The following is a 22,703-nucleotide window of genomic DNA, read 5'->3' on the forward strand; positions in this document are numbered from 1 at the left end:
CCCCTCCCCTATGTACCTTTGCTAGCCAGATTTCCAGCTAGCCCTTAAAACTATTTTGTGGTAGCTCATGTACCGTTTGTGCTCGCTCCTTCCTGTTAGTATATATGACCCCTTTAGAGCGCAGTGGATGCTAGACAGGTCATGTTTTTTTCCTCCTCCTCCTTTCTAAATATTATGGTCTTGACTCTGAGAGTACCAATGTCTTGCATCTGGAGTATAATAAAAACACTATGCGGCACTATGTATCTGTGACATAGATTTTGATAAACAATGTACATAAAGCTCTTGTAGGGAGCTAAACCCACTGCCCACACTCTGGCTCTCTGTAATGAGGAATCCCCCTTTTCCTTCACCCACATGATACGGGTTTTACGTTCCGCAGGCTTTTTACAGACTGTGTTTCCCGACAAGCATGACGAGGGATTCACAGTCTTATAGAGATATATTTTCTCTAGATTATTACTGATAGCTGTTGGATAATCATTGTGTATTATGGTGATTCAGGTGGTGGTGATTGTTGTTAGTGTAACAGAGATTTTTTTTATATATGTATTTTTTTTTTATTATTATTATTATTATTTATGGACCCCAGACAGTTACAGAAGCATGAATAAACTCCACATGACCTGTTTCAAAACCAGGCAAAACTGAGATCATTTCCTGACAGTCTTTGAGCACTGTCCATTGTTTGTGAATATAAAGTCTGTATCGTATATTAAGGACAAGACAGTGGCTTTACATTTCTGAGAACCATTACTTGATCTTTGGTAATATCAGAACTAATGAAAGTGCTTTAAAACACCAGGAACATTGTTACAGCAGTCTAACTGTTGAAACCATCTTACATATATATTTCTAATCAGTTGTTTTAACCGTTGATTTATCTTCTTATTCATTTCTGAATTCCCTTAATGCAGTAATATATTCCTTTAAGATAACAATCTATTCCTTCTAATCAGTAATAGACATTCTCTCTGAAGATAACAAGTTACCACATTTACAGTCATATATCATCTATTTTTATTTCCACCCATTATTGAGTTTGTCAAGTGATAAACAGGAAATGATTTCAAAACCATAAGGCATGACACTCATATAAATGTCCCCTAATCAGCTACAACATAAAGTGGCCCAGTACCCACAGGTGCCAATACCTCAAGTACAAGGATGTATTGTTACTGTTTTGTTTGCCTGAGGAAGTCGAGCAATGGCATATTGTGAAATAGAGGTTCATCCTTTTTCATTTTTTGATGTAAAGTACTCAACGTTTTTTATTATTATCTTTTTTTTTTTTTAAGTACTCATGTCCGACCTTTTTTTTTTGTGATGTCCTGTTTTTTGAGGAGATAATGTGTTGTAGTGTTGCCACTGACTGGATCATTTAAAAGTTAGTAACTTTCTAAAGACTTTCATTCTGACTAACTGTAGAATGTTTCCCTTTAATCATACATTGTTTTTGTCATTTAATATGTTCAGTAATGTCAGTCCACTCCTAGTTACTATAAAGAATATTGACCTAATTTCAAGTGATCATCTATGTTTATCCAAAAGAATTAATGCTTTAATAATTCTTTACATGAAATGCACGTGATAATTGTGTGTATGTTGTACGTCACATTTCTGAAGCCATATTGAAGAGTGAGATGTGCTATTTATTATATTTTACATAGAAATAATATGCACATTATGAATGGGTTCTAAGAGAGTGAGTGTGAGTGTGAGTGAGTGATGAGAGAGAGAGAGAGAAAGAGAAAGAGAGAGAGAGAGAGAGAGAGAGAGAGAGAGAGAGAGAGAGAGAGAGAGAGAGAGAGAGTGTGTGTGTGTGTGTGTGTGTGTGTGTGTGTGTGTGTGTGTGTGTGTGTGTGTGTGTGTGTGTGTGTGTTGTGTGTGTGTGTGTGTGTGTGTGTGTGTGTGTGTGTGTGTATGTGTGTGTGTGTGTGTGTGTGTGTGTGTGTGTGTGTGTGTGTGTGTGTGCGTGTGTGTGTATGTGTATGTGTATGTGTGTGTGTGTGTGTGTGTGTGTGTTGTGTGTGAATGAGGAGAGAGAGTGTGTGTGTGAGTGAGGAGAGAGAGAGTGTGTGTGAGTGAGGAGAGAGAGGGTGTGTGTGAGTGAGGAGGGAGAAAGAGAGAGAGAGAGAGAGAGAGAGAGAGTGTGTGTGTGTGTGTGTGTGTGTGTGTGTGTGTGTGTGTGTGTGTGTGTGTGTGTGTGTGTGTGTGTGTGTGTGTGTGTGTGTGTGTGCGTGTGAAAGAGAGAGAGAGAGAGAGAGAGATAAAACAATATGTATTCAGAGATGTACAGCCAAATGTTTATATGCTGAAGTTCCTCCTAGGACATTAATACTTTCTGAAGATCCTAACAGTAAGAGGTAACAGCATGGCCACTTGTTTTTACCGTTTTGATGAATTCCTTAGAAAGTAGTGTTTTCAAATTTGCCACAATCACTGACTGCTAATGAACAGATGTCTGTCATGTGATATGTCACGCAGGGAATTCACATATATCATGCTATGAAGTTGAGTTTTGTGAATCAAGTTTTTGATGAACATATTGCTAGATATTTCTCAGGCATACAATCTTAGCAAATTGGGGATAAGTGCTTGGAATTATTAACAGATTTTTTAATTATTATTTATTGTAAATATTATTTAGGTAATGATAATTTTCTTATGATTTGATTCTGAAATGGTCATTAGTCAGTTATACTCATCAGTGCTTTTTGATACATATATCAGTATTAGTTTTCAAGTGTGTTTGGCCAAAGCCAAATGTATGATTTTTATTTTTATTTCTTTCTTCAGAATAATAGAGTCATTCAGAATATTTTCCCAATTGATATTTTTGCTCACAGTTTAACAGACTTTAGTTAGGCACAGATCCAAGAGACACAACCTAATACTTTGTCTAATACCTGCGATGGACGTTATCATTTCAGGAACACGAGATCAAGCAGTGTGGAGGAGCTGGCTCTCTCACCCTTCCATCAGCGGCTGTGTTAACGCTGCTGGTGCTGGCACATGTGTGTAATACCCTCAAGCTCCACTCGTGATAGTTGTGTTGACTACAGTAGCAAAGGCATGTGGAGGAAAACAAAATCAATGGTGTTATGTCGAAGTAGTGTTTCATTTGCTTCGTTTAGTATTAATATATTGGTCTACATTGTGATCTAGGGAAGGGGAGAGAATTTTTTGTGTATTGAGAGCTTTTTTTAACTAGTTGTGCAAGGATGAGTATTTGAGAGGTTGAACTCTGAATATGAATAAATCTGTTATAAGACCTACTTAATACTCTCTTTATATAGGGGACATTTCCTCTTTCTCGTGTGTACATACTGTGTGATTTTCTTATGGATATACCAGAAGGTGCAGTCTGTCAGGAAACAACACTCCTATCTTATAATAGCCAGAGTCTGAAAAGTTTGTTTCTGAACATAGCAGACTGAATGTTAAGAGATAAGGGCTTCGTTCAACCAAAATATATCCTAGAGTTTTTAGAATATTCTTCACCAGCGATCAAGTGCATCCATGACAAGAAGAGAAAGCAGAAAATGGCAAGGCAAGATACTGCAGTTGTTCCAGGGAAATTCTCAATTGGCTCTTCCCACATGGATGAGAACCCCTATTTTGAACTGCTTAAGTGACCCAGTCCAGTGTTGACTTGTAAAGAAGAGACAATACAGATTTTTTCTCTCTCTCTCACTCTGGGAGTGTATAAGAATGCTCCTCTTTTCCAGGCATGACACCCCTAACCCACCTTTAGCATAAGGTTTAAAATTCTTCAGTCTTACCTTGTGCTGCTGGACCTTACGAAGAGGGTCGGTGACGCACTCTTCAGCTGGAATGTTCAAGAGGAAATCCTTTTTGGAAAAAGTGTTATAAAAAAAAAAGACAGCAGAGTCAATACTGAATTGGGAAAACGTACTCATAAGGAAAATAATGATGATGTGAGTTTTTTATCTTTGTACATATATCAGATCAGTGATGATTGGTTGGTTTGTGTAATCATTGTGTTTCTATGGACAATACTAAAATATTAATGCTCCTATATTACTAAGATAAATAAGAACCTCATTACGTTGTAAACCCTCACTTTATTTTAGTCACTGTATTTTTTTCATCATTTTGACACCTGATTCATGTTTTATATAGTACCAAAAAGGTCTTTTTTGCTAATATCAAATCTTATAAAAAGTAATACTACAAACTTCAATGAGGTATTCAAATGGAGAGTACTATATTTATTAAAAAATAAACTTATATGTAGTGTAGATCTATCAGATAATTTTACTAGACATTTTGGCTCATAGACAAATAGTAATCTTCATTTTTTACGAAATGAGTTCATGCCATTTTATGTTTTGTGATTAGACTTTAGGAATTTTTACCGATAGGAAATCGTAGGAAGATTCCCAGGTGAAGAATATTTACCAAAAATAAGAATCCATATCAAGGGAGTGGCATATCACTCGGGTAATTTACACTTGTTATACTTTTTATTCTTACCTCAAGAAGGTAATATCAACTCAATTGTGATGTTTTTTCTTTATTGTTATTAGTGGTTTAATATTTTTTCTTTGATCCAAGACATATAAATATATATATAGATATATACAACAGTATTAGGGGCTTGATGCCTCAGCTGTGATGACGTGTAATTTCTGCTACAGTAGGATGGTCTTGTTATCGCTTGAATAGCAGTACAGTATCTTTAGGGATGTTTGTACAGCTGATTTTGCAACCCCGGTAAAAAACAAAAAAAAAACAAAAATTAGAGATTAAGACATGACTCTTAAATCTTTTAGACAAATTTTAAAATTTCAGTAAAGTTAAGCTGAAGGGTAATATAATGCAATTGCAGAAATGGAGAGGGAGTGAAGAAAGGAGAGAAAAAAAAAGTGGGGGGGGGGAAATTAGTATGCTAAATCATTTAAATATTATCATAATGAGATACGACACAGGAACTCAAAAACCCTTTGTTTCCTAACAGTAATAGATTAATACATTAGATCATCAGCTCTTCTAACAGTCCCTGAAGATGGTGTGTTGCTACCATCTCTTAGTTTTCAAAGAGGCATTGGCATGACGAAGTTTTGTTTAGAATTAGCAAACATTTGGTATCACATTTATTACACTTAAAAGGAAGATACTATTAGATTGAAGGTTAATAATTTTCAGATATGTAAATATTCATCATGATGTGCTATACATGTACTGTTGTAGTCGCATGGTAAACTGGAGTCCATAATTCGAAACTAGAAGATATTTAAGGATATTTAAAAAAAAAAAAAAAGAATCAAGATGGTTTTATTCCATGTGGATAATTACATACTCTTAGTAACCCATTGTACATGTAAATTACTGTACGGTATTGTTTTTCTGATCTTATAACTTGTACTTGTTGTCAAGTTTCTACTGGATGATAGCCCGGTTGCTGGAGAATTGCATATACATATTCAGCAAGAAGAGTAATGGACTTCACACTGCATCATCTTAAAACCAGTCCCAGGCAGCTTGGACTCCTGGTGTGGTCGATCCATGTTCATGCTCACCTACGAGAACTTGAATGCCATTATTCTTCCCATAGAGATATGTTATGCTCTTTTCTCTACCTGTTGTGGATTGCAGATAAATGTAGTTGCGTTATGAGAGAAAATTATTCAGTTATTATGTTCATCGGGTGAATGATCCGATGTGAAATTAGGGCAAATAATTCAAGCTTCGCTGCAGTTTTATATCAAATGGCTATTAGAGATAAAAAAGAATCAATTGTTGAAGCTCGCCAAGTGAAAGGCGGCATTTTAACTGGTAATCATAAACATTCATGAAGTATTTTGCTTATGATCTGCAGCCAAGTGTCTTTCAATTGATAATGTGTACATGCTGTAGCAGTTTATTGATGTGCATACTTCTGTGTATGATTATATGGCATAACGATAGTCCTTTGTTGAGCATATTGTGCATGTATTCTTAGTACATATATTGTTTTCATGGTGCACATATTTGATCCTACTGTTTCCTGTTTGTTGTTATTTTCTAGTTAGTATATATTGTGCATCTCCACTTTCACTTTATCATAACTTTCCCATTTAATTACAAGATGCACATTGGAAAAATTGTTAGAGTTATGTCCACTCTCAGTTAACCGCAGTGTATGTACCGCAACCTGATTAGTACATACTTTTATTATTTGTCCTGTTTCGACATATTTAAATGTATACCTGCTGTTTCTTTTTAAGGATTTTGTGTCACAATAGCGACCATATTTCTGGCTGCCAGGTGATAATGCAGGTGTAGATATAATCATTTATATATTATCATTTGTAGACATAGGTGAAAATTGTCAACTACGGGCTTGTGTGCACTGTAAACTTCTTGAATCTTTGTTCTTGTGGTATTTCTCCCGTGGATTTTCTTTCTCATCTCTTTCATGTGGGTTCCTTCTCTATAAACTGCATAATATGGAAATGATCCCTGTAGGTAATTGATGAGTAGTGGAGAAATTTTGCTAATACAGAAATTACTGATGCTTTATATAGAACTGTGTATGTCTCCACTTTTAGCGAGGAACTTTGCCTTCCGGCCAAGTTTCCGCGTCTGAAGTTGGCAATCAGTTATAATACTGTGAGGAAATTAGGAAGATTTAGTAAACCAAGGAATGTTTAGAATACCTTCCATGCAATTATTTCATGGTACCATACTTCAGAATTTATTTATATAGGGAAATGCTACCTTGTATTATGACAGAATCCCTGCATTGTAATTCATTTCATAATGGGCAATTTTAGGTACTATATCAGTTAAGGGCCAAGTTAAGAAGGGCGAGAGGTCTCCCAGACTGTGGACCAACCAGCACCCCGCACCAATTAGAGTCTTGTCCTCAACCCACCAGGAACTCACACCAACTACGTCTTGCAGACCTATACGTTATATCATTACCTTTTTATAGAAAGCATTCCAGGCATGTTTGTTCTGCTGTCACTGTTTTGGAATGCAGCTAAAGCATAGGGGCTTTGATTCAGGTTTGAGAAGATGGCTAATCTTTCATACCACTAGGATGTGTCGGTGTGTGTATTGTAAAACACACACACACATACACACACACACACACACACACACACACACACACACACACACACACACACACACACACACACACACACACACATTCTCTGTCTGAATCAAGCCCTGTTCCGTCACTAAAGAAAAAAGTTCCTCAAAACAACAGAGTGTGCTTTAACTCTCTTGGTCATATCTTGTATTGGAAAGCTCTTGTGTGACATCTATACTTTCCAACTAAGGCTTTTAAAAGCTGGTGCTTTAAGAGGTTATCAGGACAAGTTTTTTTTTGTCATTGATTTTCCTCGACAATATTCCTCAGGCTGTGTGTTTGGGCCTTACCCAGAGGCACACAGAAGGGGGGATGGTAAGTCATCATGTTCAGCGACGAACTCTTCAAGAATCAAGTTTTGAACACCTTACAGTATCAAATAGTATTTGAAAATTATGTATTGGGAAAAAATTTAGATTATGCTTATGAATGAAATAGGACTGAAAAAGTGAATGGATTATAATCCTTTAGATTTTCATGAGAAAAGCAGGTAAACCTAATGATTGTTTCATGTTTGTTAGATGTTTTCTCACCATTCTCAAATTGAATGTAAAGGAATTACCATCCCTCATTAGTCATGCATTGTCCATATAGTGGCCGTAGCCAGAAAGATTCATGTGAGATGACTGTCCAAAAGTAATGTAAAGATATATTTTTGAAGAAGATACTAGTGTAAGGATAATGTAAGTTTTTATTTCACTTTTTTTCTCCAAACTGAGCACATTCGCACGACAAAAGTCCACTAATTAACAAAGCACTAAATCTGAACTAATCCTTGAAGCAAATGCACCGATCCTCTCCAGGTTTGTATAGATCATCCTGCACGAGTCAGCTCCGAGTTCGTAGAGAGAGCACACGCCCCAAGACGGTGCCGAGGAAGCATCCGTCACACATCAAGTGAGGGGAGACCTTTCGCCCTGGGGTCATTAGTGAGGGGAAGCTGATGACCTGTATCCGCGGGTCAGCTTAGGTCAGGTACAGGAGAACCACCTGCTCAACTCCATCAGAAAATTTTGAAATACTATGTGATGAAACGCCATTTCAGTGGATTTTTTTAGGTCATTCACAAATAATGTAACCTGCATAATAAACTTTAAAAAAAGAATCTCAGAGCAATGATATTTTTTCAAAGACAAACTTCTAGGTCCTGGTTTCTGAAGCAGGGATGAATAACCATTTTCTTTTCTGTTTCGTTTTTTAACCAAATGTTTAATAATGCTTTGGGGGCTGTGAGTCAAATGGTTCAGTGGGCCTGATCTCTGACCCGTAGCCGGGAGAACAGTGACCTGAACGTCTTGCTGTTGTCTGACCAGCGCTGCCTGAGGTAAGCTCAGCGGGAATGTAGGAGCAGAGTGGAGTCTTGTAGGTCAATATTACATGCCTTGCAGGTCACGCACACCTGTGTCCACCTATGTAGCTCTCTTGCAAGGTCATTGGTTTATCTTTCATCAGCCTTTGACTTCTTTTTTTTCTCTTTTTTTTTCAGTCAAACAGGCAAGATGTTGATAATAATATATAGATCATAGATAATGCGTCCCGTGTTAATGTCGTAATTACTACCACAGAAGTATACTATATATATGCTGTGACTGTAATGATCTTATAGTTACTCAGCTTTCATGGTGTAGTCACTTCCCACCTACAGATTGTGTCATGTTGATTCATAAAAAAATACAAGTACTGAAGGTTTCCCTTTGAGAATGTGTTTTAGAAACAAGTCTCCACAAACGAGATGGATTTTTAGCATCATCGAGATCAAATAAATTCAGTATAATAGAAAGGCCATAGACAGAGCCGGCTGGTCGAAGCACTTGGGCTACACAAGACGCGTGATATTAACCCTCAATACTCGACTTTCAGCATTAATTGTATAGAGCGGGCATCCAAGTGAGTAGGTCACACTATAAACATTGTGTAGCTATTTTTCACAAGTGCGACATCAAGTATAACAAAGAGGAGTCTTTTTGTGGGAATGGCTGCAATCTGTTGAAGACAAAAGAGAATGAAAAAATAAACAATCAACTTTCTTAGAGCGGATCTAAAAGGCCTCCACACTGAGGTTGTTTTTGGTGAAGACAATATGGATAATAATCGCTTCATTCTTTATGTCCGCGGAGGTTGCCGAATACAACCAAAAGGTCAGTACGCCCAAGGGATGTATTATGAAAGTCTTTCCGGCCATAAAAAGTGTTTTGAGCAGTTTGCACATTTTAGCCAACAAAAATGCGCCTTAGGTCAGGTAGTCACGATTCCCAGGCGGTGCTCGATAGTAACCTTCTCTTCTTTGACTATCTCGGCCGAGTTGGATACGAGGAACACAGTCTTTTCATTCTCAATTCATCTCCATTTGTTCATGGATGAATCAGGGGGTGGGATCAGGTAGAAAAATATATAAAAGATATATATATACATATATGATAACCAAATACAGTAAAAAATAAAAAAGAAATGAACTCATTGCTTAAAAAAAGTGTAACCAATGTGTATTAAGTGTTCATCTGTTTCTCATTAAGATGGAGATGTGTGGTTTTGTATAACCGACCTTTCTAATTCCAGTAAATGACTTTTTGTGTCCTGGAAATGAGTGTTCCTGTTGTTCCAGTACCGGCGTGGCTTTGAATTGTCCCGGCTTCTCTTGTTTGTCGATGTTGCCTCGGTGTCTGAGTGCTCTGTTTATGTTCGCCATTTTCATTTTCATTTTCTATTGAAGTCCCCCACCTCCCACGCCCCCCACTCCCTCCATCTGCAAGAACTACAGACACGTACACTCACGATAACTGTTTTATTTTGTGTTGAATGCTTCTGTTTACATGTGCGAAATTATATATATATATATAATCTCAAAAAACTCTTTGTCTTCCAAGCACATGATAACACTTCATTACTTCCCACACCTGACACTGAAGACAGCGTATCCAATACCCAGAATTGAACTTCAGAGGAGTGTTTCTATGGGGTCATCAACAACTATTTCTTACAAATTACGAGCCACTAATCGTGTCTTAAAACCATTTTGATATTTTGATAATGCACCGAGGGAGAGCTAGATCAGTAGTTAACGAATTAAGATGAAAGGAACCAGTGAATCCTCATGGTTATTTTTTTTTAAGGTTGAAATTAGTAATGATAATGCCAATCGTTAAATACAGGGTACTCATCATCATGTAGAGTCAATCTTCCGAAAAAAAAACTTAAGTAAAAAATCAATCATGTTAACTAAATCCACGAGGAAAATACATTTCACTGGTAACCTTTCAGAAAAAAAAAAGCGAGAAAGAGAGAGAGAAAAAAAAGTCCCCGCATTTCATTCATGTCACCCACCCACCCCACAACCCACCCCACCCTTTTTGTCTGTGTATAAAAGTCCGCAAGTTGATGACGCCACAACACACCCAAGCACCATCTGCCCACAACACGCCCACACCCATACACCCACACCCACGCCCACACCCACACCCCCAGAGCACTCTTCCACCGACCCCGGCATGGCTTCGTAGGTGAACTTTCAGGTGACATGTTCTTCTAACCTCCCTGCGTAACGGTTTCTTCCATGCGACGCCTTCACTCCTCACGAGAGTTTATTTGTATCTTGAGGACACAATAAAATGTTAATTGTCTCTGTCGGGTTTGATTTCTGAAAGTGCTGAGCAACCTTCCCCCTTAAGTGTGTGTGTGTGTGTGTGTGTGTGTGTGTGTGTGTGTGTGTGTGTGTGTGTGTGTGTGTGTGTGTGTGTGTGTGTGTACGTACACATACACACACACACACATTTTTTCCAAGAATTGTAATTGATGTTTTAGTGCATCTGTGTGCCAGTGAGGCAAGGAGAACGATGTATACAATTGGAGTGCGTTGTAAGGGTGTGTGTATGTGATATATATATATATATATATATATATATATATATATATATATATATATATATATAAAGAGAGAGAGAGGAGTAGGACGTTTAAGAATATGTGTTAAGAATATAATCAGTTAGTAAGACATCAGAATATCACCAGGTACCATGACATGATAAGAACCATACAAAAAAGTAACAAATAACATAGTTAACATTACATGATGATTTAGCTACATTACACATAAATTATGTATCAAGATTTAAGAAATATGAAACAATTTCTAAATGCAAAGAATATAAACCTTAACTGTTATTTACTGTATCAGTGCAGACAATGATAATATACATTTTTTTTTTTTTTTATTAAAAGGAGAAAACATGAAATATACCGTACTTTCTAATCCTACATTTTAGAACATGAATGATTATATGGAAATTATGAAACAAAGATGTTTATGAGTATAGGAATAGTTACATTAAGACATCCCTTTTAAAATCGCGTTTGAATTCCCTGAGATTCGCGAATATGAGACACCGAAGCATTTACTTCCTCGGGATCATTTTCTTCCTCACTGTCTTGTGGACGACTCCCCTCTGCAAACTGTTCCTGGGGAACCTCTGAATGACCATTTCCCCGAACGACTAACGTTGTATGTTGAATGTGTGCTTGGTGTTCTGTCCCGTGAACCTCTGCGACGTCGGCTTCGTTAACAGCTTCTCTCGACGACCCAGGTGTCGAAGCGTTGTGATCACTCGCACTGTCTCGAGTCGCCGTCGCCTCAGCTCTGTCCTCGTGCAGGGTCTCCGCGATGACCGTGGACGAAGGAACCTCGGTCTGGAAAACGGGATTCGGTTTTGAAGGGAGGAAATTAAAAAAAAAATCGTTAGCCAGAGCGCTGCCATAACAGGAATACACAAACAAAATCAGTCTGGAGATATGTAAATAAATAGATATGTAAATAGGTAAATAGACAGAGATATAAACAGACATACTTAGGTACGTATTACATAAACTGTGAAGTTAAATAACTCGACAAATAAATTAACAAGTACAGATACATAAAACCAGAAATATACATCAAAGAAACATAAAAATATGCAAACAAACACTGATAAGCACATACATCTAAACAAATAGACAAAAAAATAAATACCTAGGCACACAAACACATCAAAAGAGGCACAGGAAAGCAAAGCAAAATAACAAAATATATATATATATATATATGAAATAATAATAATAATAATAATACATATCTATTCATGTTGACAAATGTAGAAAAGGTACAAATGAGAATGAATATCAATCTCATTCATACCTTTTCTACAATACATATCTAATTCATACCATAGCAAGAGCATCCTGGTAAGATGGCAGATTGCCCACCACCTCATCATAAACTGGAGGAGAATCTTCGGAAATGGTCTGAGACTGGAAAATACAAACAAAAATTTAAAAAAGAACAGTTCTTATACTATGGATGCAACAATGGCAGGGCCTATTTTAGTTAAATCACTATAGGTATTATTGTGATTGTGTTCAGTGCCTCATGTTGAGAGCGATGTGATGCGACGGTCCAGATAGCATGTATCATTTTAACTGCTGGTCACACCTAACACGAAAAGAGGGGGCAACTCTGTATAATCCGCCTCTGTCAGTCTCGGTAGGATCTCGGAGCATCAAGAGACCCTTCGAATACAAACCCATGTCCTACCGGCGTGTGGACAAGCACTAGTTTTGTATCCATTTCTGCACTCCGGTTCTCTTGGGATACTATACGTTCCCGGTGTTCAGTTGTGATAGAACTAGAAACGACATGTCTGTTAGCTTCAAGGTTTGTGAGTTGATACTAGTAGGCTACTGTGTCTTATGCTTCTAAGATAACCAGTTCTTGGAATTAGCACCCTATCTGCATTGTTGGACCTGGTAATGTGATGCAGGAAGAAAAGCCAAGGTCAACCACATTCTTGTGAGCACTTGTTGGCGAATTCTCTAAAACTACAGGGTTCTCAGACCGCAAAGTTCTGTGCTGCCAATCGCACAATGGCCACAGATACCCTCTGGATTCAGTTCAAAATCTTCCATCTTTCTAGCAACCATTCAAATGTTTATTACAGGGAAAGGCTGAAAGAATGTACTCAAACGTTTGCCATAGTTATCCCGAACACGCAATGTTCAACATCCTGTCCCTGTAATCCAGAGGGACGCCATTAAGCACAAAATACCCGATTCACCTCAAGATCGGGTGGTTGGCCGACAGCAAGGCAGAACTTTATTTCACTGGAGTAACTAGGGATCTGAGACGTGTATCACAGAGCCCGACTTGCCTAAGATTTAAAACCGCCTTGATCCCAGGAGTGCAATTACTTGGGCGCTGCTGAAGAAGGATAAAGAAAAAATCCTAGTAAAGGGTCTTGAAAGGCCTTGAAACGGCAATGAGAGCCCCCCTCCCTGCCACATGACAACATAAAATCGACACCAATCAGTGCCCCTCCCCCCCCAAAAAAAAATAAATAAATAAATAAATAAGATACATAAATAAATAAATAACCACTCCTGTTGTTCGGGAGTCTCGAGGCCGAGAAAGGGTACCGAAGCTTAGGTTCGGCAGTGCACTCTCCTTGGTGTAGGTCCATGTGACTGAAATAACCTACATGATTATTTTTAGGTGTGAGTTGGCAATGTTGCGGTTATGGTCAGTATAATTTTTATTAGTAGTACTGTTTTTACTATCACTGCTGTTAACCGTATTATAATTGTTATCATTACTGTTATTGCTATTATACTCAATAGTCATTTTCTTACTATTAATGTCATTTTTATTATTATTATCAATATTATTATTATTGTCACTGTCACTATTTTTTATCATTATTTCCATTATCATTATCATCCTTAATCTCAACATCATTATCATCATCATATCATCATCTCCGTCACGATTTTTATTACTAGATCATCGTCATCATCATCATCACCCCTAGTCATAGTCATCATCATCATCATCATCATCATCATCATCATCGTCATCATCATCATCATCGTCATCATCATCATCATCATCGTCATCATCATCACCCCTAGTCATAGTCATCATCACCCACTCACTTCGCTGTCAGTTCTTCGTCCTCGCCTTTGCCTCGCCAGCTCTCTTAGGTCTCGAAGTCGTCGCCTGTAAAAAAAAATTAAATGTATATGTGTTTGTCTGTGTGCGCACGTGTGTGTTTTTTTCATGCAGAGGTGCGTGTTTTTTTAAATACAGAGATTTAGCATAATATAAAGATATATAAATAAATAAAACTACTGGTATCCTCTTCGATCAACTGAATCTCAATTGAATACTCACACATTGATGATGCTGTAGACCGAAGCCAGGAGGAGGCACATTGCAATAACAATACACACAATGATTGCAATTTGCAACGTCACTTCGTATCCGATGTAAGGGATCTCACTGGCGAAGGAAGTCAGAGTTAGTACTTTATATACCGTAGTAAAGGCAGTGAAGTTATGCAAATCGTGAGGTCCTGTTCATATATATACACACACACATATATGTAGATATATGTAAATGGATGCATTTATGAATAAATAGATAAATACATGCATGCATACATATGAATACATACATGTATAATATATATGATACATATACACATATACGTATATACATACATCATAAATACACACACACACACACACATATATATATATATATATATATATATATATATATATATATATATATATATATATATATATATATACTGTAAGTATAATGTGTATCTATTTGTGTACTGCACACTAACAGAGAAAATGTGATAAAAACTTCTACCAGTAACTGAATTCGTAAAAGTCTCCATCGTTCTTGCACATGCAGTAGTTGTCTCTGCATTCTGCCTTTTTCATTTGACAGCGCCTTTCATTCAAAATGGGCCCCGACATGCCCTAGGAAAAATGGGGTTTTTGTCAAATTAATGAAAAACTAAGCCTCCGCCAAAAAAAAGAAAACACACACACACACACACACACACACACACACACACACACACACACACAAAAACACACATAACACATACACACACAAACCACACCCCCAACACACACCACACACACACAACACACACCCCCAAAACACACACACACCACCAAAACACACCACACACAAATAATCATATATACATATATATTATATTATATTATAAAATATTAATATATATATATAAAATATATATATAATATTATATAATATATATATATATATATATATTCATCCACAGGAAAAATGATAATTACAAAACTTCACGAAGCCAGAACATCCCCAAATACAAAGTGATTTGAGAAGACTTCCAGACTCTCATTATATTTCCCTACTCACTACAGGGACCGCAGTAATAAAGAATGGTTCCCTTGCCGAATTCTCTCGTATAAGAAACACATTTTCCGTCGCCACAAGTACATCTCCGGGAAGCTGTAGAGTTCGTGCCATGGGTTTTAAAAAGGAGAGAAAAGGTGTTTAAAGGAGAGAGATCATGCGTTTTTAATATTATCTTCAAGGTTCACTCAGCAATAAAAGAAAGAAAGAAAGGAAAAATCACATACGAAAAATCGTATACGAAGTTCTAGGGAAACTAATCTTGAAAATCCTATTCATTTTCTGGGAGCAAAAATTTGATTTTACACCTCCTATGACCATTCTCATTCGAACTCTAAAATCAACAATGAATAATAAATAAATACAGCCTTAACTTGGAATAGCGACCGTAAATGTGCAAACATGCAGTAATAACTTTTCTGAGAGATATTCATGAGCTTAGCTATATTGAAGTCATATAGTACTTCCTTACCCTAGGCTTTGTATACGCTATACGGAATAAATCAATAGAAATAGAAAAAATAAAATAAATAAATATCCTCACTCTCGTACGCTATATCAGATAGGAATAGAAATTATTAAATATATATATACATATATATATATATTTTAAAAATATATATATATATATATATAATTATATATATATCACTCATACCCTATAAGGAATAAATCAAACAGAAATAACAAATAAATAGATAAATAAATAAAAAACAATAAATATCACCACTCTCACAGGCTATAAGGAGGATCAAACGCTCTTCGAAACAAGCTTCGAAACCTTACCCGAACAGTACGGAGCGGACGGAACTGAGCTCACTATGGAGAGAGCTGTGTTGAGGCTGGGTAGATATTGCGCGCACTCGGCGTCCGTTTGGCATGTCTGGTTTTCGAGGTTGATGTGTGCCACTGAAAATACAAAGGAAAAGATGAGTGGCAGGTTGCTTTGTATGGAGCTGGATTAGAGTGATTGGGTGATGTATGTTTTTTTTGTTTTGTTTTCTTTTTTTCTGTTTATGTTTATCGTTAACATTTTAATATATATAAATATATATTATAATATATATATATAATATATATATATATAATATAACGTTTCAGTGGGGGGTGGTACCCATACTGGTCGGGCCGCAGCGAGGTCACCACCCCCCGGGTGTAGCCAAGCCATTCCAGTCGACTTCACCCTGCGGTATCGAGGTACCTTTTGGAGCGTATCAGGGGCATTGAAAACTGAACAGTTTTTGGCTTTTTTGTCCTTATTGCTGTAAAAAGCCCCTACCAGTACAAAAAACCCATGTGAAAGAGGTTTTCTACGCCAAAACTCGCATCGGGCAGGTTTCCCCCCGGCGAGACATTCGCATTTTTCTGGGCACTTAAATGCGGACCCGGGTGCCCGATGGCTCGAGTGTCTGTCGGCCCCCATGCTCAGGGCTTCCCAAAGCGAAAAACAGCCCCTTTTCCCCCGGGGACTTTGCTATCCCAGAAAAAGGATTTGGCCCCTTTACCCCAGCGCTCCAACTCACATGCTGGATTTGGGTACAGCGAACGGGAATGGGCCAAGGAGATCGACACTTTTTTGTCACACGCGATGGAGGATCCTCCAGAACTGCAGGGTTTCCCGGGAAAAAGTGCTGATTCTGTGGCACCGCCCATGGGCTCTTTTTTACCCTGCGGGTCCCTTCAAAACTCCCCGCCCTCCAGGGGCCCACCCTAAGGTGTTTCATTTTGGACAGCCCTAAGGGAGGAGGATGTGCCCGGGGGTTTCGCCCGGCAGTCTCTGCCCCGTTTCCAAAACCAGCAACCTGAGGATCCAGTTTTCTCTGTGGGAGTCCTTTAAGGCGTAACACTCGAAACAGTCAGGGTTTTCCCTTGGCGTCGCCCAAGGACCAAAGGGAGAATTCCATCTCCCTGGAAATTAGAGGCCACTGAAGCGTGTCGCAAGGCCGGCTGAATGGGAATCAAGTCTTTTTCGTCGTTCCCGGTGCGTAGGGCTGGGACACTGCGAGAAGGGCAAAAGGGAAATTCTCAGGGAATCTTGCTGAGGAGGTCGAAGGCCATTTCTTGGTAATGACCTTCGCCCTGCCTACCAAGCCCCGAGAAAACTGAACCATAAGCCCTCCCCCAAGATACTGCATTCCGACAGGGATGGACGGATCCTCAGATCATGTTGGGGTTCGTGAAAGTTGGGCTGGTATTTTTTAACAGTTACCAGGGGAAACCCCAACATTAGCTTGGATGCAAGCGATGTTTCCCGTGCCTGTCCGGGGCCCACCATCACGAGGAAACCCCCTACCCTAACAAGGTTTGGCTGGCGATTTCCAAGCTGAAGAGTGGGGAAAGCTGCAGGCATATGCGATTCCTGCTGAATTTCTAAAGGTGGGGGGTTTAAAACCCTTGGTGGGGGCCCGCATACAGTCCTGTCCCCTTTGGCAGTCTGGTCCATTCCCCTGATTGGGGGGGCGTGGTCCCCTCTGGAAGGGGGGGAAAGGGGGGTCGATGGGCTGTAGCAACTACCTGGCATTACACTGCTCAGCTACCAGCAAGGTTCTCGTCACATTTTCTGAAAAAGGATCCGCAACCCCCCTACTGAGGGGACCCCAAGACCCGGGGCAAATCTGGATTTATCCGGCAAAATCCACAAAAGACGTATACTACGCTTCGAGTAATTGTGGAACGCCGTCGTAGTTTTTGGGGCGTGGGGTTTCTTTCAGCCCACACGACCTCAAGAAGGGTTTTACTCGGTTTCATCGGGGAACGCTGGGAATCCTGAGGCCAGGGGAAATTTACACAGATTAGCCTGTACAAGCCTCTATACTGGACTGAAAGTCTGTAAAATTGGGGGTGGGTATGTCAACTTCTTCCCTTTAAATTCAGGGGGGAGGGAAGGCTTGTCCCCGCCCCACCCCTTTTCAAACTTGTATGGACTGGATAATGGGGGAGAGCATAGCCAAAGTCAGGGGGGAGCCCAAAAAAATAGGCAATATTAAGGTCCGGACCGACTTTGCCGACATTTGCCATCCTATCTGAGTCCTTTGGAGTCATTTGGGGCGGGTCTTGATCATTTTTGAATGAGGCGAAGCCCCTAGGCCTAGAGGTCTGGGGCAAGACCAAGATTTAGGGCTTTGGGGGCCCTGTTAGGGGAACCCCTTCAGTGATCCATCTTTTCGGCGAGGGGCGTTGAAGTCACAGAAAGTTTTACATACCTTGGTAGCGTAAATCCCTTCCTGGGTTGTCAGACCCGGAATCGTAGACAGATTGGGGTTTGGGAACAGGAGCCCGAACTCGTCAACAAGAGCGTTTTTGGGGGATGTTTGGTATTTTCAGAAGGACCAAACGCGGTCTTCAAGGCCTTGATAATTCCATTTTTCCTTGGGAAACAAACCCGGCACTATCCATGCCTGGGGTCTCGCCTTATGCCTTTTTTTAACAAGTCCCCTTGCCGGATCATGGGGTACAGTTGGCAGGACACGTGTCCCAACCGCGGGGGACACGTGAACTGGCATGGGAAAAAAGTTTCTTGCAAATCTGGGGTCGCCAACCAGGTATATGGCCACCTACTCGCCTCCCCTATGGACGACCCTGCCCACCAGGGTTGTCTCTCTGCGAGACAACCCCGGGTGGAGGAGACCTGTGGGGCGTCCTAGGAGATCATGGCTTGGGGACCGACGAACCCTTTGCGAGGACCTTCCCTGGCTGCCGGGGGACTCGCCCCCGAGGGATCCTCGTGGCTGGAAGCGAAGGGTAGAAGCGGTCATGCGCCCCCGTCGGCCCTTAGCCCCTTTATGATGATGATAATTTTTTTTTTTTTTTTTTTTTTTTTTCTTTTTCTTTTTTATCCTTCATTGTTATTGTTGTGATAGTAATTATAATTATAATTATTATTAGGGGCATCGTCATCACCATTATCATCGTGATATTTGTAAGTGCTCTATTCTAAAGCCAAGGTTCTTTGTCTCAGTATTCCTTTTAAACCTAATGACGTTTTGATGAATGTGTAAGATTCTCTAGTTGTCCCCTAATCTAAACTTGGTACGTCTCCTTAAAAGAAGACACGACTTTTGCTAAATCCAATATTCAGTTCGGCAGAGAAATTAGTCATGAAAAAATATTCAGAACTGATACGCTGGAATCAACGATGCTTCCTAAATGCGTTTTTGGACTTCTTAAAAATAGAAAGAATTGTGAAACCTTACATGGGGACAGTTTAAACGTGCATTAAAACACTCAGCACAACCATGTTAAATATGCGGACCTACTGTGTATATCCCTCCTCTACACACATCAACCTACAATCCAATACATGCTTTTTTACATGTGCATACTATTCAAAGCAGGATTTCAACTGATGGCGCTAGGGAGGGCCTTAAAATGGCCCAAGGGAAATGAAAAAGAACAGTTATTAATTGGCCTATGAAATGATTATCTTTATGAGAGAAAAATATATAGGTAGAAAATAATATACGGTTGGGAAAGGAGTGAAATTTGATAGTAACTTTTATCTTACAGTGGAATGACAAAGAGTATTTTCGTACAGGAAACTTAATATCAGTTTCAATAACCTAATTTTTTGAAACTCGGTATGCATACATCTGTTGGCCTCGAGGGTGGTAATGAAGTAAGAACTGGCCTCTGAAGTTTTGCGCGTATGGGCGTTCCCTGCGAACTTAAATTTAGTCTCCCCCCCCCCAATCCCTTGCTCGTTGTTGTCGTGGGGGGTGGGGGGGCTTAGGAGACAGGGACCCCTACCTTGGTCCTGGGCCCTCAACTAATTTTGTATGTTTTTTTTTCTCCCCCTTTCCTTTTCCTTTTCTTCCTCCCCTTGTTCTGTCCACTTATCCTAATCGTTGACTCATTTTTGCCGTTTTCGCCACAATACTTAATCGTAATGCTCCCTACTCCCTGAACTCCTTCCCCTTCTAACAACCTTTGCCTTATATTATACCCTTCAGCTCCCCCTCTCTACCCTATTCACTACCATACTACCCTCTTGTGGTGTTTAACCTGTAACTTTACCCTAATCATTAACTTATTCCTAACCCTTTCACTACTATACCATGGTGCCATATGACCTTTGATGTCATATAGCACTTCCTTGCCCTAGGTTTTGTCCCCAAACCTCACGCTATCGCCATATTTTGAATACGTCGCTTATGACCTTAGATGTTGAGGCAGCAGATTTTTTTTTTTCATTTAATAATAAATAAATAGTCTTAACCTGGAATAGCGACCCTAAATGTGCAAAAATGCAGTAATAAATCCAACTTTTTTTTTTAGAGATATTCATAAGCCTAGTTTATTCTCTTCATATAGGTTCATATCACTGAAACCATGGATTCCAATCAGTTCGAAACGGGAAAGAAAACAAATGCTAAAAAGGAAACATGAACTTTTACTTGTATTCTTGTTACTAAGAACCCTCCGACGGCCCACAAAAAACTCTCGCTTCGCTAATAAGGATCGCGATCAAGGGGGCTGGGAACCGCTGCTATAAATGATATGACTTGGCAATCAGGTGATAATAGTGATCTTTGTATGTCATGGGTTACGAGGGCAAACTTGACTGTGACTACAATATAACAAAGGTCGTAGTGATGGTAATAAAATTGATGATATTTCTGACATGAGGGCGAACGAGGTCAAATTAATGTGAATGTCACTGACAGCGATATATATGTAAATATCCAATAAACGATTTCGATTCGTAGCTATATAATCAAGTTTTCCGACACTGTATTATTTCGTGCATTAGGATTAGTTTCAATCACTGCCTGTGCTTTTGAGTATGTTGACTCTAAATGCAGTGTTTCACTTTTATCCTAGATCTCGCCTTTTCTCTCTCTCTCTCTCTCTCTCTCTCTCTCCTCCTCTCTCTCTCTCTCTCTCTCCTCTCTCTCTCTTCTCCCCTCTCTCTCTCTTTCTCCTCTCTCTCTCTTCTCTCTCCCTCTCCCTCTCCCTCTCCCTCTCCCTCCCTCCCACCCTCCCGCTCCCCCCATCTCCCTCTCCCCCTCCCTCCCTCCCTTTTCCCCCTCTCTCTCTCTCTCTCTCTCTCTCTCTCCCCTCTCTCTTCTCTCTCTCTCTCTCTCTTCTTCCCCTCTCTCTCTCTCTCTCTCTCCCCCTCTCTCTCTCTCTCTCCTCCTCCTTCCCTCTCCCTCCCTCCCTTTTCCTCTCTCTCTTCTCTCTATCACTCTCTCCCTCCCACACCTCCCACTCCCCCCATCTCCTTCCACTGCACCCTCCTACATTTACACAAAAACCCAAAATCAACTTGGCGAATCAAAATTACCTACAATCATCCCAAGAGGAAAGCAAAATTCCATACTCACACCTAACAACGGGTCTCTTCAGATCGGTAATGATAGCCAGTTTTTCACTCAGCACGTTGTCAGCCTGGCCCTTGTCCTGAAGCAGAAAGACGACCGTACTAACTATAATTAAGTTGTTGAAACCAGTCATTTTGTTTCCTGTTTCGCGCGCCACAGCACTGACTGATACTGCCCATCTTTCCCTCTCGCTCGTACTGTATCTTATCATAAGCTTATCATTTTCTCCCTCCCTACACCCACCCACCCATCCCCCCGTCTCTCCCTCCCTCCCCTTTCCGTATCAATCTAATAATGCCACGATCTAACATGACTCGTGGTTCCGGGGGTAAAAAATAGTCCAATGAGGTTTTTAAAAATTTGGCAATACTGCTTTCCTGCAGGGGTGTATTTTTTATATGTCCACTAAAATTTTCTTTTGCGATCTTGGTGTTTACATAGTACAATGATACTGCAAAAATAGTTCATTGTAAACCAAGAGGGTGGGAGAGAGAGCAAGAGAGAGAGAGAGTGAGAGAGAAAGAGAGAGTGAGAGAGAGAGAGAGAGAGCGAGAGAGAGTGCGAAAGAGAGAGAGAGAGAGAGAGAGAGAGAGAGAGAGAGAGAGAGAGAGAGAGAGGGGCAAAAGAGAGAGAGAGAGAGGGGAGAGCGAGAATCAAACACAAATAAAGCAGCTATAAAATTTTACACAAATCTGTGTAATACAAAATACGGGTTAATTTTTTGCTTCGTTACACGATACAGCTATAGAGAACTACACAAATACACAAATTTACATAAGCAAGATACCTGCACAAGCAAATGGAAGAGCCACAGCATCTTTACACACATTGGCTTAAAGTCACACTAACACCTTAAAGATATTCATTATAGAGATCTTATTTACATATAAATTCTTGGAGTAGACTGTTCTCTGTAAACCATATGAAAATATACATAGATATGTAGACTGAAGATAATGCGCTTAAAAAAAAAAAAAAATATATATATATATATATATATATATATATATATATATATATATATTTATTTATTTATTTATATATTTAAATATATACC

At 39.4% G+C, this 22,703-nt stretch overlaps 3 protein-coding genes across 4 annotated transcripts in view; 1 reads left to right on the top strand and 2 right to left on the bottom strand.

Annotated features, from left to right (window-relative positions):
• Window positions 1-10,722, top strand: part of LOC119583758 (voltage-dependent calcium channel subunit alpha-2/delta-3-like) — a gene marked incomplete in the record, with an annotated part of 128,798 nt that extends 118,076 nt beyond the window's left edge. The window contains 1 exon segment of the mRNA XM_037932421.1: window positions 2,934-10,722. Coding sequence (XP_037788349.1) covers window positions 2,934-3,047 — 114 coding nt within the window.
• A 602-nt stretch (window positions 10,723-11,324) lies between these two features.
• Window positions 11,325-14,871, bottom strand: LOC119583759. Of its 2 annotated transcripts, XM_037932422.1 has the most exons (5): window positions 14,787-14,871; window positions 14,298-14,405; window positions 14,060-14,123; window positions 12,299-12,382; window positions 11,325-11,785 (listed from the first exon to the last, which is right to left on the bottom strand). In XM_037932422.1, exons 1-5 carry the CDS (start codon window positions 14,858-14,860, stop codon window positions 11,441-11,443), a joined length of 675 nt encoding a protein of 224 aa, XP_037788350.1. In that variant the 5' UTR covers window positions 14,861-14,871; the 3' UTR covers window positions 11,325-11,440. The 2 variants fall into 2 exon arrangements, with proteins under 2 accessions (XP_037788350.1, XP_037788351.1); XM_037932423.1 differs by lacking the exon at window positions 12,299-12,382.
• An 824-nt stretch (window positions 14,872-15,695) lies between these two features.
• Window positions 15,696-21,826, bottom strand: LOC119583381. Its single transcript, XM_037931852.1, has 3 exons — window positions 21,650-21,826; window positions 16,113-16,235; window positions 15,696-15,745 (listed from the first exon to the last, which is right to left on the bottom strand). Exons 1-3 carry the CDS (start codon window positions 21,777-21,779, stop codon window positions 15,696-15,698), a joined length of 303 nt encoding a protein of 100 aa, XP_037787780.1. The 5' UTR covers window positions 21,780-21,826.
• Between the last annotated feature and the right edge of the window lie 877 nt (window positions 21,827-22,703).

The sequence above is a fragment of the Penaeus monodon genome, chromosome 17 (assembly GCF_015228065.2).
Source record: "Penaeus monodon isolate SGIC_2016 chromosome 17, NSTDA_Pmon_1, whole genome shotgun sequence".
NCBI classification, from domain to species: domain Eukaryota; kingdom Metazoa; phylum Arthropoda; class Malacostraca; order Decapoda; family Penaeidae; genus Penaeus; species Penaeus monodon.

Coding starts and splice junctions, on each gene's coding strand:
- LOC119583759 (XM_037932422.1), bottom strand. CDS start 14,860: ATGAAAAAGGCAGAATGCAGAGACAACTACTGCATGTGCAAGAACGAT. Junction 14,124..14,297: donor GTCTACAGCATCATCAATGT/GTGAGTATTCAA, acceptor TTTTTTTTACAG/GCGACGACTTCGAGACCTAA. Junction 11,786..12,298: donor ACCAGGATGCTCTTGCTATG/GTATGAATTAGA, acceptor CCCGTTTTCCAG/ACCGAGGTTCCTTCGTCCAC.
- LOC119583381 (XM_037931852.1), bottom strand. CDS start 21,779: ATGACTGGTTTCAACAACTTAATTATAGTTAGTACGGTCGTCTTTCTG. Junction 16,236..21,649: donor GAAGAGACCCGTTGTTAGGT/GTGAGTATGGAA, acceptor TTGTATTTTCAG/TGGCACACATCAACCTCGAA. Junction 15,746..16,112: donor GTCCGCTCCGTACTGTTCGG/GTAAGGTTTCGA, acceptor AATATCTCTCAG/AAAAGTTATTACTGCATGTT.